The following is a 15881-nucleotide window of genomic DNA, read 5'->3' as shown; positions in this document are numbered from 1 at the left end:
GCATATATTTTTCATAAGAAGGCAACTTATTTGCTCTTATTCATTTAAGAACCATGCACCCCCGTTGGCCAAAATTACCTATTAGACATGTCACTCCGTGTGATCTATCTCTGCATGCTCTTAAATGGATGCATGGTATTTGTGATCGTCTAATATCTATTCCGCATTAAAGAAATTCTCTTTGCTATGCCTGTCCCATCCACAAGCTACCATCACATCGTGCCACGTTGCTACTGCTCATTTTTTTAACCTAACAATATTGTATTTTCTTAATGATTAATGCACACCTGTAAAAACCATCAAGCTACATCTCATTAAAATGAATTAACGTTCTAGAAACTGCTGTGCTATTTCTGCATTTTAATGGAGAAGAGGAGAAGTATTAAGATTGGTTTTCTCCCCTGGCCTGGTGTATCAAGCTTTCTCACCAGCTCACAGAAGTCTGGGGGTGTGAGCAGGGGCCAGGTAGCAAAGCAGGTGTGCCTTAAGCTTGCATGCCTGAGACCCCATGTCATAGCAGGAGGGGCTCAGCATGACCCTGCCCGCAATGTCACAGTTCCTTCTACATGCACACGGGCGCCATGGCTACTCGCCTGTGGGTGCATTTGGTAGGCACGTGCCATGTGCCTGCCTCAGTCTCCCTCTCCTGTCTCCTGGCCCCAGAGAAAAGGAAGACTTCTCCTCGCAGTCCTGGGCTGGGGGCACCGCTGGGTTTCAGGAATCTACCATGACTACTCTCACAAGCAACTCCCCAAGGGACCCTGAAGAGCAAGGCGAGCAATTTGGACAGGAGAGGAGCCGGTGCCCTGGAGAAGAGGCTTCTGGAACGAAAGGCGGCGATCGTGGGCTTGAACACACCGAGCCCTGGGACGCTGGAGGGAGGGGAAGAGACCCCCACAATCCCAGCCCCTCTGAGATCATTTTCTAAGGGAGCCCCGGCGGGCGAGCGCCCCGGAACGCGCGGGCCAAATTTCGCGCCGCCGCCGCATCCCGCGCTTTGCGCTGCGAGGAGCCTGGGCGCTGCCGAGACCCGGGGGCCACGCACCATTTTCCCAGGCGCGTGCGGGGCTCCTCCAACAGCCCAGCTTGTGCCTCGAAAGGGAGTTTCTAGAAGCCCCATCGCTCGTGCTTCCCCTCCCCTTTTTGGGATTTCGATTTTTTTCCCCCCTTCTTTCCTTTCCCCCTCCGCTAGGAGCATCTGCAGCTCCACCGCGTCCGCCGCGGACGCCGCTTTCTCCGGGCCGGACCCCCGCCCGGGCTGAACCCCGCGCCGCCGTCCGGCGAACGCTGCCGGGAGCCGCCGCCCGCAGCCGCCCGAGCCCCCCGCCCTTTCGCAGCAGCCTGCGCCGGGGCGGGCGGCGCTTGCAGAGGGCGCGGGGCGCTCCGGGGACCGGGGGCTTGCGCGGGGGAAGCCGCCTTCACCCTCCGCAGCCGGGCCCGCACCTTGCAGCCCGCTGGGCCGCGCTCCGCCGCCGCCGCCGCCGCCGCCCCCGCCGCCCGCGCCCTGGGCGGGCGGACCCGGGAGGGGGTCGGGCGCGTGGGCTCCGCTCGCTGGGCTCTGCCGGCCGCCCGCGGCGCTCCCCAGCAGCATGCTCTATTTCCAGATGGTGATCATGGCAGGGACGGTGATGCTGGCGTACTACTTCGAATACACCGACACGTTCACCGTGAACGTGCAGGGCTTCTTCTGCCACGACAGCGCCTACCGCAAGCCCTACCCGGGCCCGGAGGACAGCAGCGCCGTGCCCCCGGTGCTGCTCTACTCGCTGGCCGCCGGAGTCCCGGTGCTCGTGGTAAGAGGGGGCGGGCAGGGAGGGGGCCTCGCCAGCCGCCAGCTATTGCCGCCCTCGCCTTCGGGGTGCGTCCCCCACCCACATTGCAGGTCGGGGTGCCTTTGCCTTCTAAGTTCCTGCAAGTTGTGGGGCGCCCTTCCTCGGGTGTGGGGGGAGGGACGTGCCTCCAGGATTGCACGAGGGGTGGGGTGCGCAGGAAGCCCCTGCCGGCCGCCCACACTGGCCTCCCCCGCACCTTCTGCGGTGGGGGGTGGGGGTTGTGGTGCCAGGTGTAGAAGGGACCCTGGAAGGAGATGGGTGGGTGGGTGTCAGGGGACGGGAAGGGGTGAGCCTCAGTGGGGTGAGTGTGGACTCCATGGCAGGGGGTGCTTTGGCCTTGCATCACTGATTGGGTGTCTTTGCCTGGGAGAAGAGCAGCGGCAGCAGGGCGCGGTGAGGAGAGAGGGGGCCTGGGGTCTTTTGCTGGGGTGTGTCAGATTCCTGCATCCTCATCACCCCTCGCAACCTCATTTTACCATGTCCCTTCTTCCCTGAGGAAAGGGGCAGGTGGATTAAGCTGAGCAAAGACCAAATAGCTGGAATTTTTAAAAAACCGAAAAAGCAAAGGATTGGGGAATTTATAAATGGAGAAGTCCTCAGCAACAGCGCTTTGTTGAAAAGCAAGAGCAGTGCCTAAATCATGAGGGCACTTCAGATTTTTTTTTTTAAGATTGCTTTTGCTTTTGGTGGATCAAGTTCTTGTCACCTCCAGCCTGGCTGAGAATGCCTTCTGGGATTATGGAGTGTGTGTGTGTGTGTGTGTGTGTGTGTGTGTGTGTGTGTGTATACACATACATACATACTTCATGTATACATTCTCCTGTATGTAATTACTGTGCTAATCACATACTCATTTATATGTGGGAGCACAGTGTGAAGTTATTTGTAGGATAATGGGTTGTGCTCCTTTAGCAAACCTGATCCACTATGCATCCTTTATACTTACCAGTTATTGAGGGTTCCCTTCCTGTGGTGCAGTCTCTCCCTACCTTGCTTTCTCTGCCCTTCCCAACCCTTCTCTTCCAGGGAACAAATAGGAAATTAGAAAATGTAGAGGAAAGGGAAAGCAAAGTTTTATTTTTAATAACATAATATGATTTGCAGTTGTGAATATGAAAATTGCCTGTTGTGTCCAATTAGGTTTTGTGATCTATCTTTTCTTCGATTTTTAAGGGAAATGATTGTCATTTACAAAAATAATGTAAAATTTTTAAGACACACAATGGAATTTTCTCAACAAACCAAGCAACTTCTGTGTATGGTTTGTGTGTGTGTGTGTGTGTGTGTGTGTGTTCATGTGTGCATGTGCACAAAAACACACCAGTACTGGGGCCTGGCCACTGTCCTTGAACTTTTTCGCTCTACCATCTGAGCCACAGCTCTACTTCTAGCTTTTTTCATAGTTAGTTGGAGATAAGAGTCTCACAGACTTCCTTGCCCTGGCTAGCTCTAAACTAGAATCTTCAGGTCTCAACCTCCTGAGTAGCTAGGATTACAGGCGTGAGCCACCAGCCCCGGACCCAAGTAACTTCTTGATAACTTTAAAGTAACTGTTGATCACAGGCAATGTGACAGTGGACTTCCCCCAGCTCTAGTACAATAGTTTGAAGAATTACACCTTGCTCCAGAACCTTTGCTTGCTTTACATTTTATTTCTTTATTTATTTTAGCAAGGTGGTTTGCTGCAGTGTTTTACAATACCCTTATCCAGCTTTATATCTGTGTTCTCTCTGCTCCACTTGAAAAGCTGTAAGAGAAGTTGCTCTGTTTTATGGAATCTTCCTGTGTATTCTTAGTTTTCAGGCTCATGAGTCCTGGATATTAAGTACCTCGGGGATTATTTTAAAAATCCTTTTTTTTAAAAAAAAAAAAAAGAAAAAGCCCATTATTTTGAACTTATTGATTTGATTACAGTCATAACCAATAGTGTCTGTCACTTGTCCCTTGGTGGTGGGCATTCCTGTCCTGCTTAGACCGGAGTCATGTATCCAAAGACAAGAACATATTGTTCCATAGATTAGGATGGTTCTGCATTATGATGGAGAAAGAGATTCAGTTACCACTAACTGCTACTCCACACTGGGGCCTGAGCTGCTGTCATCACATATTTCAGAGCAGCCCTTCTAGGAGGGAGAATTACTCCTTAACATCTGCAAAAACTGAGGCTCAGATGGGAAGATGGAAATATCTGGAAACAATGGCTGTGGTGATAGGATGTCCACAGGCAGATGCCAGAGCCAGGCTACTTCCGATGCTTCAGGAGAAAATGCTGTCCGGAAAGTGGTACTAGGTATTGAGGATACACATGGAGAGATTTGTTCATGAACTTGATGTTCATATGTTGACCTTCAGTTCTTAGCTAGGAGAATGGACTTGGGAATCAATTGGAAGAGAAGGAGGTGTTGGTTTTGAAGGATAGCTGTGATGCTGGCCATTTCTTCTGCCTCTTTTCTCACCATGTGAGGACTTGAAACAGGAATGGCCCTTCTGCCTCTCCATTCTTCTCAGAAGCCCTGGAGCAGCACACTTGTCCAAAAAAAAAAAAAAAAAAGAACGCTACTACTAATATTAATAAGAGCCAACATGTTCGGAGGTTTTACTTTCTGTTGGATACTCTAGTATGTTTTCACCTCTCTGATTCCTACTAGTATTTGTGTTTGCATAATTTCTGAAAGCCATTATTATTGATGTCATATAACCTTTGGGCAAGCAGAGCCTGGAAATACTAAGTTATATGATGAAGGACTAGGGCTGAAGTGTAACACTCAGCATTTTAACCCTTGCCTAACAAACTTTCTACCCTATGCTTTTTCTATTCTAGTATGCAAATTAGATTTGCCCATAAATCAGTCATACAATTAAATGCTTCACACAAAGAAATCTTTTTCCTTATCTCCTCCATTTCTTTTTACTGTTCTGATAATACACATATCTTCATAACAAACGTCTTCATAATACATATATTAACTTTTTGTAATCATTTCTAATCCTCAAGGATGGTCTTGAAAAGTAGATCTCCCTTCTATCACAACTTATGAATGTGTTTCTACTTATTAAATTTATTTTATAGTTAAGGGAAAAACACCTATATTTCCTTTGAATTTTATCATTTTTATGTAGTGTTGACTTGGAGCCCAAGGTAGGAGTCTAATATATTTGGATGTTGATGCAAGATAACTCCATTGCCTTGCTGTGTTACCTTGAAAAATTTATTTATGATTTTTAAGTCTCAGTTCCCTCAGGAACATGATTTTGATATTAAATTAAGTATAATACATCAGTTTCACTCTTGGTTAATATTTGATGCACCATAGCAGCTCACTGACCTCACTAATGCTTTTGTTTTGTGTGGTGCTGGATAGGAAAATCAGGGCCTTATACACACACTGTGCATGCTGAGACATTGAGCTTTATCTCCAGCCCTCACAATTGCTTTTATTATATTTTTAGTGGAGCTAGGGATTGAACCCAGGGACTTGGATAGGCTAGGCAAATGCTCTGTGAGCCTAGCATTCTTATTATTCAGTAGATAATATTGATTCTCTGTGTTGTAAACAGTATGTGTGGAGGAGTAGAGGTTATAAAAAGCAACATCAAAAGTAAACCAAGATCATAGATTCTAAGGAATTTCATAGTGGTCTTATTTGGGGAATTATAATATAAAAAGTCATAATAAAATTTATAGGTATGATTGGTCATGATGTTACATACCAGTGAATCCAGTGTCATGGAAGTTGGAGAATTGTGAATTCAAAACTAGTTTGGAACATATAGCGTCTTAAATAATGAAGGCTTGGAATGTAGCTCCGTGGTAGCATACTTGACCAGCATGCTCAAAGCCCTGAGTTCAGTTCCCAATACTGCAATAAAAATTATATGTATGTATATGTGTGTGTACATGTCTATGTACATGGATGCCGAAGACCCAAAAGTGGTTCAGAGAAGCTTGAGTTCACTTCTGTTTTGAGAGGAAAGGAAAGACTTGATGGACATAGTTACATTTGAGCATTTGTCATTTTTGTTTCCCACAACCATGTGATTGGGCAAAGCTGTAGCCTTATGTGCATGTCAGCCTAGTATTCTACCACTGAGCTACAACTCTTTAGATGTGTCTTGAAGAAGAGATCAAATGGCATTTGAATGAGCACACTACAAGAACAATTTTTGAACAAACCTATAAAGGCAGAGATGACACACTGTACTCTTGAAACATCTATTAGTTCATTTTGTGTCTGAGCGTGGTACTCTGGGATAATGGGGCACATAGGTGAAGACAAAAACTGGGGTCATACTTATGAGACCTGGAATGTTAGGTGTCTTAATTCATTAGGAATTAAATAGGGACATGAGTCTGATGGGTGGCATTTCTAGATGTTTAGAAGGCAAGGTGTAGAGTTCTTCCATCATCAGAATATTTATGTAGGATCATTATGTTTTTATTTGTAGAAAATTTATTATATAAAAGTCTTTGTACAAGGAGGTTTCAATTGGTCATATCTATTGACGTGTACATTGCATTTTGATCAGGGTCACCTTTTCTGTCATTCTCCCTGCCTTCATCGATCCCATCCCCACCTGTTTCCTGTTTCCTAGTTCCATATTCAAATAGGTACATTAAGTATTATAATTGTATGAATAGTGTACACCCACCATCCCTCTATCCATTTAATTTTTGAGCTTTATCTCCAGTGTTGTGCAATATTATTTCAATTGTGTTTTGAGTAAAAAACAAAACAAAGTGGGCTTTCTTTTTTATATAAATGGTGTAGATTATAAATTCTGAAAGTAAGTATGCTTAATTAGTGACCTATGTGTGGTGGATGGGAGGGAGGTGTACGTGTTGGACTTATCCTCTAGGACTAGGCACAGTCCATCAGCTTTTGCACTTAAAGTTAGCACTCTTACCACTTGAGCCACAGTTCTACTTCCATTTTTTTAGGGGTATTTTCTTTTGGTGCTCAGTTGGAGATAATTTTCTCATGAATTTCTTGCTCAAGTTGGCTTTGCACCAGGATCCTTAGTTCTCAGCCTCTTGAGTCCCTAAGGTTACAGGTGTGAGCTGCTAGTGCCTGGCAGTTGCTTTTGGTTTTCCATGATTAAAATAACTGATGATGACAGTACATGGTATTTGGTGGCCTGTAGAAGCTCTTGTTGTTTGATTTCTTAACCAAACAGATGATGAACTTTGTAGGGATCAAAGTGGGACCATTCTTTTTATAAAGGAAGAAAGATTAAAAATGAGCAAACAAACAAATCTCAAGGTGGTTCCTGATGCTAGGAAGGGCAGGTGAGGTATGCTGGGTTCATTGTGTACATATCTACAGGACGCCTCTTTGGACCCTTAGATTTGTGGGGCAGAGCTACTGCTGCCAACCAAGGCCTCATGAATGTGGTGGTGGTAGATGGGGACAGAAAGGCTCTCAGACTTGGAGCTTTCCTGCAGTCCTCCCTTCCCCCAGCCTTTCCCGAACCCACTCCAGTGTGTGGTATAGCAGAGAGACTACACAGACATGGGTAGCAAGTTAAGTCTAGATTTTTATACTGGTTTCCTCACTTCTTAGCCATGTGCAAAATTTCCTTTATTCATAATCTATATTAAGACAAGACTCTTAAAGACCCTTTACATGTAGAGGGTAGGATTCTGGGATCTACTGCTTGGGTTGAAGCCATTTTCCATCTCTGGGAAGATGAGCAATTCATCTCTCTCTATGTCTCCATTTTCTTTCTTTCTTCTTTTTTTTTTTTTTTTTTTGGCCAGTCCTGGGCCTTGGACTCAGGGCCTGAGCACTGTCCCTGGCTTCTTCCCACTCAAGGCTAGCACTCTGCCACTTGAGCCACAGCGCCGCTTCTGGCCATTTTCTGTATATGTGGTGCTGGGGAATCGAACCTAGGGCCTCGTGTATCCGAGGCAGGCACTCTTGCCACTAGGCTATATCCCCAGCCCCCTATGTCTCCATTTTCAACTAACAGAGCCAAAGTGACTACTAGCCTTGTTGAGTTATTAACACATGTAAGTATGAGAGCAGTAGCCAGCTTGATGCAGGCTGATTTGGAGGGTATCATGAGTAACAAAGATACCATGCAAAGAAAAATGCTTTTGTTTGATGGTGGATTCTGAGGTTAAAAGAAAATAAAAAGGACAAACAATTCTAAAAGCAATACTTACACAACCATTTGGTGTAAACCAACTGCACAACTCATGGGGGCGGGGAGAGGAATAATGGAAGGGGGAGGTGGGGGAAAATGAGGGAGGAGGTAACAAGTTGAACAAGAAATGTACTTACATATGAAACTGTAACCCCTCTGTACTTCACTTTGACAATGAAGGAAAAAAAGAAAAAAAAAGAGAGAGGAAAAAAAAGAAAATAATAGTTATTTTCTCAGTGTAAGACTCTTTTTAAGTATTTTGGGCAGTGCTGGTTTAGTGGTAGTGAATTGCTTTAGGTACTGTTTATCATGGAAGATTTTTATTTTGCCTTCAGTTTTGAAGGATGACTTTGTAGGATACAGCAATCTATGCTGGCAGCTATTTTCTTTCACGGAATCAGTATAGAGTTTCCTCAAGAAGATGAAATAGAGCTACCATGTGATGACTCTGCCATCTAATGTTGAACATATATGCAAAGAAAATAAAGCTTGATACCTATGTTTATAGAAGCACTACAATAGACAAGACATGAAATCAACATAGATGTCCCAAGACAAATTATTGGGAAAAAGGCAACAAATCTCTATAATGGATTGTTAGTCAGCCATAAAGAAAGAATAATAAAGTATAATAAAGAATAAAGAAGCGTTTGTAGGATAGGGATAGAACTGGAGCTGGATCTTATGCGAGAAAGACAAAGCACAGAAAGACATAGATTTTTTGTTCATATATGGTATCTAAGCCTAAGAATGCAATAATAGTATGACATGGTTGTAAAAGAGGAAATGCTTGGTGGGAAGGAACTAGTGATTTAGTGACTGAATTGGTAGTATTATAGAAGTACACTATATATGTATAGATAAATACTGTATATATAATATGTATTATAGAAGTACATTATATATTATGGAAGTAATATATACATAAATATGAAAATTACAAAATGAAACTCACAAAAATTTTAAGGGGAATGGTAGGAATCATGTAAGTTAGGCTCACACCTATAATCCTCACTACTCAGAAGGCTAAGTTCTGAGGATTGTAATTCAAAAACAGCCAGGACAGACAAATCTTTGAAACGCTTATCTCCAGTCAGCCCTTAACAAGCCAGAAGTGGAGGAATGGTTCAAGAAGTAAAGCATCGGCCTGGAGCAGAAAAAGCCTAATAAGAGCATAGTTCTTGAGTTCAAGCCCCAGAAGAAGCATACAAACATACAAACCACACAGACAGACTTCACAATGAAACCCTTTGGTACAATAAATTAATTTGTGCTAGGAAAAAAAAGAAAAAGAAAAATACTATGGATATCAACCCCACCATCACAAATTGAGAGGTCTGAATAGGGAGAAAAACAATCAGAATTCTGTTCTTAGAATGAAGTTTGTGGTCCAGACTTTGGATTTCCTACTTATATTTCTTCAAGTAGGCTAAGACTAGTTGGTATTTGTTGCTCATTTCCCACGTCCTAGGCTTATTTGAAGTTCATTTCATGTTCTCGATAGTACTTTCTTTAAGCATAAGGATTATCGCTAAATCCATTCTATCAGTGAGATAAAAGAAGTGTAATGAGGTGATGCCAGTCTTAGATTATTTCAATTCATTAATTTTCACAAGGAAATTATAAAGAGGGCTTGGATATACAGAGGTTGGATTGCCAGTCAAGTGTCTCTGGTTAATGCCAGTTGCCAAAGCTTTGAATTTGATTCTTTTATTGAATACCTTTACTCTGATGTGTTAACTAGTCTGAAGATTTTCATTTATATGGAGTCAATATCAGGAAAGTCAACAAATTCCTTACTCTTTTGTCCTTGATTTCAGTTTTCCTGGTTTGCTGGGAAACTTGTGTGCTCTTGTAGATAATACTCTCAGTGCAATATAAGAAATTGTTTTGTTTTGCTGCTTAGCTGGGAAATGTTGTGGAGAGGTGGGTGGCAGCAGAAGGACTTCAGGGTTCTGTGGCTGTGATTTGAAGTAGCACAGTCTTATTTCAGCAGCATACATTGCTGCAGGCTCCCACATTGATGTAGGCCTTCCCTGTTTCTGGATTTGCAAACCACAGTACAGGCAGAGGTGGAGCAACCTGTCCTTTTACTGCATATTTCTTTCTTTGCTTTCCTTTCCCAGTACTAAGACTTGAACTTGGGACTTTGGCTTTGGCTCTTCTGCTTATAGTTGGTGCTCTTCCACTTGTGCCACACCTCCACTTCTGATGATTTTTTTTCCTGGTTAATTGGACATACTGGTCTTGGATTTGAGTGCCCTGGTTGTCGTGAAACCAGGATCTTCAGATCTTAGTGTCCTGAGTAGCTAGAATTACAGACATTAGTCACTAGTTCCTAGATCTTGGGCATCTTTCTTAAAATAAGACCTAGTACTAGATTTGGGTGTGTATGCAGAAATTGCATAGAATATTGTGTGTGTATATGAGCACACACTAATGTTTTAGTAAAAACCTTCATGGTTTTATCAGATTGTTAAAGATTGTTATGGTTTTGTGAGTCTGATTCAACCACTCCTTCAAACTCTTAAAATTTTGTTTGTATTTATTCATTCATATTCTTCTTTTTTCCTGTCTTCCTTTTATTTTATTCTTTCTTTTTTCCATTTCTTCCTTTTCTTTGACATACTAATAAAGTGATGGTGAGGAGATTGTAAAACTCAGGGAGCAGAACATCATTTAGTTCCCCCTTCTTTTCCCCTATCTCCCTTTCCTCGCTCCCTTAACTACTCTCCTCTCTCCTCCTCCCATTGTTCCTTACTCAAGTTAAGACAGTAAACCTATGAGCAGGTTATAGAGTTATATATCCCCCTGATCATTGGAGATGGTAACTTTAATTTCCAAGCCTTAGATGTTTTCTTGATGATATAGAAAGATGAATATCATTTAGCCTGCTGGGCCAGCCGGTAGCGAAATGGGAATCCTGAATGAGGGGGGAGAGGATTAAAAAAAAGGAAAAATACAAGACAAGAGAAAAAAGACAAGGGACAAAGATGGGGTACGGGAGGTCTGCATCTCAAGATTGAAACTCAAGACTGCAGCCAAGTTTATTCTTAACTCCCAGTTTATATGCAGTTTTGGAACCAGGGAATAGCATAGGGTTGTTAAAATTCAAGAACACAAAGAGGCTTTGAAGTTTGCAACATTTGATTACAGTAAACACAGGATAAGGTTGATTAACATAGGAATCTACTCCAGTGGACATAGCAAGGTGCGGACATAGTAAAGCAATTCTGGTTGGTGGTAGTGAACAAATGTCCTAGCATCTAGCATATCCTGGTGGTAACAGCACAGCCAGAGGTGAGAATGAATTTTAGTTGCAAGTTTGGCTCCCGACATTCTGGCGACATTGGCACAGCCTGAGGGCAGGATGAGCTTAGCTGCTAGCTCGGCTCCAGACAATTTAGTATTTATTTTATGACTTTCCTGTAGAAAACAAAGCAGAAATACCAAGTCAACAGTAAAAGATGTTCTCCAATTATTACAGACTATTTTTTCAATACCCAATGTAGTTTTCTGAAGTATTTCAATAAGTCCTGAGTATTATCAAGACTTAAAAAAAAATAAAGAATTATCGCTGGGTTAGGGTCATGGCTTAGGTGGTAGAGCACCAGCCAATGAGCAGATGCGTCAGCTACCAAGTTCTATCTAGTGCTTGAACTAAAAGGAAAAAAGAAAAAAAGAAAAGAAAAGAATCATCCCATTCATTTCAGTAATTTGAAAAAAATGTTTCTAGGGAATATTGATGATGCCATTTATATATGTGTTTTACTGTGTTCAAAAGACATTGTTTGTAGTAGTTCTGAGTGAAAGAAAATATTACATCTACCATGTGCTAAATACAGTGCTATTACTGGCCTGCTAAAATGAGTAAGATATGTTTCCTGCCCTTCAATAGTTTAGACAGCGTACATGAAATTACATCTCCAAGCCTTATTTCTTTTGTCTATAAAATTAAGGTCATAATACTTAACACAACATCGTATAAGAATTACATACATGTGTGTAATAGATGTGCAGTGATATAGCAGCTCTAACATATATACCAATAATTTTTGTTAATAGTGTTAAGCAAAAGGGCATTGTATGTACCTCATCATTTTTGTTGAATGAATGAGGTGAGCATTTATTGTCCACATCAATCCTTTCAGCTACAAGATGGGAGAACATACCAAGGGAACTTTAGCAATTTGCTCCACTTGGTAAATGACACATCCAGGATCTGAACCTATTACTTCAAGTCCAATGCTCCTTTGCCTACAGACAGCTGGCCCACTAATTTGAATCACAACAAAAATGATGGTATTCCTAGTAGCAGAGGAGAGCAAACACCTATTGATTCAATATCGATGTGTTGTTTAGAATATCCCCATATGCTTCTCAGTGCCAAGGCTCAGTTAAAAAAAAACCAAACAAACCTTAAAAAAAGGAATTTCAAACCTCCTTCAAAGGTAACATTTGCTTGTTATTTCAATGACAATTGCCAGTACAAGTTGGATTTATCCAGGCCAGTATTCTCACCCATACAAATAGATGTCCCTGTGGCCTTCCTAGCCTTTCACTAGAAGATCTTTGGAACAGACTTTGGGAAATAATATGGACTATTTTTCTGATGGAAGATACTTTAAAATATGTGAAGTGGAGTTCTATATTCAGGACTATTTAAACTATTCCCCAGAATGCCAGTTTTTGCTCAGCAGGCTGGTTACTTTTTTAGTCTTATTATGACAGATGTAGTTTGAGAATCACTGTCAGTAAAATTACCATTTTGGTGGGGGTTTAAAAACAGAAATCTAGAGATTTCTTTTACCAAGACAGGTATATTTAAAACTCTAAAGATTTTTTTTTTGGTAGAGATTTCTTACTGAGAGAAAGTGTGTGAGAGGAAGCATGTGAGTGTGTGGGGGTCTGTGTTTGTGTATGTTAAAAGAAAGATTGTACATAATATATGTCTAGATAGATAGATGGATGGATGGATAGAGTGATAGATAGGGATAATAGCTAGATGTGGATAGATAGATGAATTTATTATTCTTTTTTGTATGAGTTTAATTTTATTTCTCTTCTAATCTCTATAATACTTTCTATCCACTATTTCTCCTTCCCAACCCATTCTGGAATATTCTGGTATATTCTTACAAATCTAGTATCAGCTCTTCTGTTTAGATCTCTTGGACTCTTCCTCTTCTGTCATCTGTTTGCCTCTTATACTAATTACATCTTTCAAATAGGTTATGTTGTGCTTATACCATATTTTTATTTATATTTCATTCACTACAGTCAGAGTATTGGAAACTGAAGGAGGCAAATGTCATCATGACAAAGTTCTAGATTTCTTTTAATAAATAAGCTATCCAGGCACCCATTGAAGTTTGTGATGATACGGTTATAATGAATCTGAATTCAAGTGTTGGGCCAAATTCTCCTGTGCTTACAGTTATTTAATTTTTTTTAGAAGAAACCATATATATCTTGTGTCACCAAGTTGTCTATAACCCCCACTTTCTGTCCTTAGAGGTGTTATTAGGTTTAGGAAACCATTTGTGGAGAGTCACTTAGGCCAAATAAGGGCTCTGTGTTCTTGTGTTGTCATGCTTCAAGCAATCATCCTCCAAACCCATCAATAGAGGATTCAGTATTCCTTGAGAATAGGCCCTTAGAGAATGGAATATAGACATCACCTGAGTCATATACCATAAGCATTTAAATGTGGAAAGTATCTTCAAACTATTTTGGACAATCAATATAGCCAATAAGAATCCATTATTAGTATTCATCATACTGATTAAGTGTCACTACTTTCATCAATAAAGAGATCTTTTTATATTCATAATGCTAATTAGATCAATTGTTAATTAATGTATAGATAGCAAAAAAAAAAGACTTTGGGTATAAATCAACTGTTTGTCACTATGAAAAATACCCAACATGACATTAAGGGAGGAATTCTGTCTTGACCCATTGTCATGTTTTAGTCAGGTCATGGCTTACTGACCTGGACTGAGACATACATGATGGAAGAAGGGCACAGTGGAGGAAATCTACTCCCCTCATAAAAGCCAGGAGCAGCCAAGAAGCAGCAAGGGTGGGGGGATTACTTCTGTAACAAAGCCCCTACTGCAAACCCATTATAATACCAATCCCTAAGTGGATTACTCACATCATAAGGACCAAGCTCTTATGATCCAATGACTTGCAAAGGCTCCACCTCTGAACACTGATGCACTGAAGATCAAGGTAAAATAGTCATGAACTTTTGGGTGACATTTCTAATTCAAATCATAACAGGACCTTTCTGATAAAGTGTTAGTGATTACCAAGAACTTTGCATTTTACTAGCATTTTAGCTGAGTGTAGCTAGAATGAGAACATAAATAAGCTAATATGAGAATGCCACTCAGAGGATAATAGAGTGATTAAATTGATAACTCCATATTTTAGGAACTGAGCCTTCTTCAGTCTTACTATTTCTAGAATAATCTTTCTAAGTTTGTTAGCTAAATGGATGGCTTATAATTGACTTTACATTATTGCTACAGTTATATTTTGCCAACCTACTGAATTTTTTATTTGTTTATTGAGAATGTACTTTGTATTCAAGATGGTATAGAAATATGTGAAATACTCAGAATTAAAACATTATAGAAAGAATGAGGTACAAAAAGTCCCCCCTCCATTCTCTGTTCTCCTCCTCTTCAATTTTTTCAGACGTACATTCATTAAACAAATATTCCCATAACAATTTTCCTGTGCTTAAAGATGTTGTCTTGCTGAAAATTCCAAAACCAGAATTAATGCCCCTCTCCCCCAGTCTTTCAAAGAAGCACTGATAAATAAAAGACTTGTGTCCTAACAGAGCAGTTAAATCCAAATATATTTCTGACATGTCTATATATTACCACAATAATTTGTGGTATTTTCTCTCTAAGGGAAGTCAGATTTTTGTTGACCTAATGGGACCCTGTGTGTATTTCGAGTGTAGTGATTTCCTAAATTATGAGAGTCCTTTCAGAAGGGACATCAGAAACTGCCTTTAAAAAAACTCTTTTTTGATCTAGCATTTTCTAATACTGGGGCTCATAGAAGCCCTTTTCCCACTGAGAAGCAGAGCCCATCAAAGCCTTATTCTCACACATGCCCAAATTGAGCAGTCTTGGCTAGATATGAGATACCTGAGGATTTCCAGTGTGAGCTAAAATGAACTCGTGACCCTTCTCATTAAAATAAAACATTATCTTTGGTTTGGTGACCATGACATCTTCCTTTACCTGTGCTGGGGCCCAGTTGGGTTTACTCTGTTACTAAAATATGAATGAGGAGAACTAATCACAACTACATGACGACGCTTTTGGTCTTTCACAAAGAGGTATTTGTTATTTCTTCTCTCTGGCTCCTGTCACATGATTACTTGGAGTCCCTTTTTATTCTTTTCTGGGTTAAGTCTAGAATACAGATCTGGAAAGCTAGTAAACCCTTTATTCAAGCCACACTGATGGGCTCTTATATGTTTTTCCATTTTTGGAAAAGATCTGTGCATTCAGGGTAAAAGAGAACATGCTTCTTCTAGCTGTAACTGTTTATTCATGAAAAGACTTATGGATCATATAGCTTTATCACTTAATTTCCAAACCAGTGCCCAGGGAAATTAAGTGAGCTGTCTAAAGCCATGCAGCTGAAGAAAATACACTTATCACTAAGTATATAGAGAATGATATATCTAGCATTGTGGCAAGTACTATACATACACACATTATATAGCTTAGCCCTAACCTTGTGAGATAAACCCATTGTTATCCCAGGTTATGGTCAGAAGGATTAGCAATTACACAAAGACCCACAGCAAAATGTTGCCTGCATTGGCAGAATGATTCCATGTGTCATGTGAATGCCCCTATCCCTGCT

The 15881-nt window shown here is 41.1% G+C and overlaps 1 protein-coding gene across 2 annotated transcripts in view; it reads left to right on the top strand.

Annotated features, from left to right (window-relative positions):
• Positions 1-1570: 1570 nt before the first annotated feature.
• The window catches only part of Plppr5 (phospholipid phosphatase related 5), a 143263-nt gene continuing 128952 nt past the window's right edge, over positions 1571-15881 (top strand). The window contains exon 1 of one of the 2 annotated variants that reach the window (XM_048349977.1): positions 1571-1793. In XM_048349977.1, the coding sequence (XP_048205934.1) occupies positions 1590-1793 (204 nt within the window). In that variant the 5' untranslated portion in view covers positions 1571-1589. The remainder of the gene's footprint in view (positions 1794-15881) is intronic. The other variant, XM_048349978.1, reaches the window with a different exon arrangement.

This window comes from Perognathus longimembris, chromosome 7, assembly GCF_023159225.1.
Source record: "Perognathus longimembris pacificus isolate PPM17 chromosome 7, ASM2315922v1, whole genome shotgun sequence".
Taxonomy (NCBI): domain Eukaryota; kingdom Metazoa; phylum Chordata; class Mammalia; order Rodentia; family Heteromyidae; genus Perognathus; species Perognathus longimembris.
The sequence above is the reverse complement of the archived record's forward strand: the minus strand, read 5'-3'. Positions and strand labels throughout refer to the sequence as shown.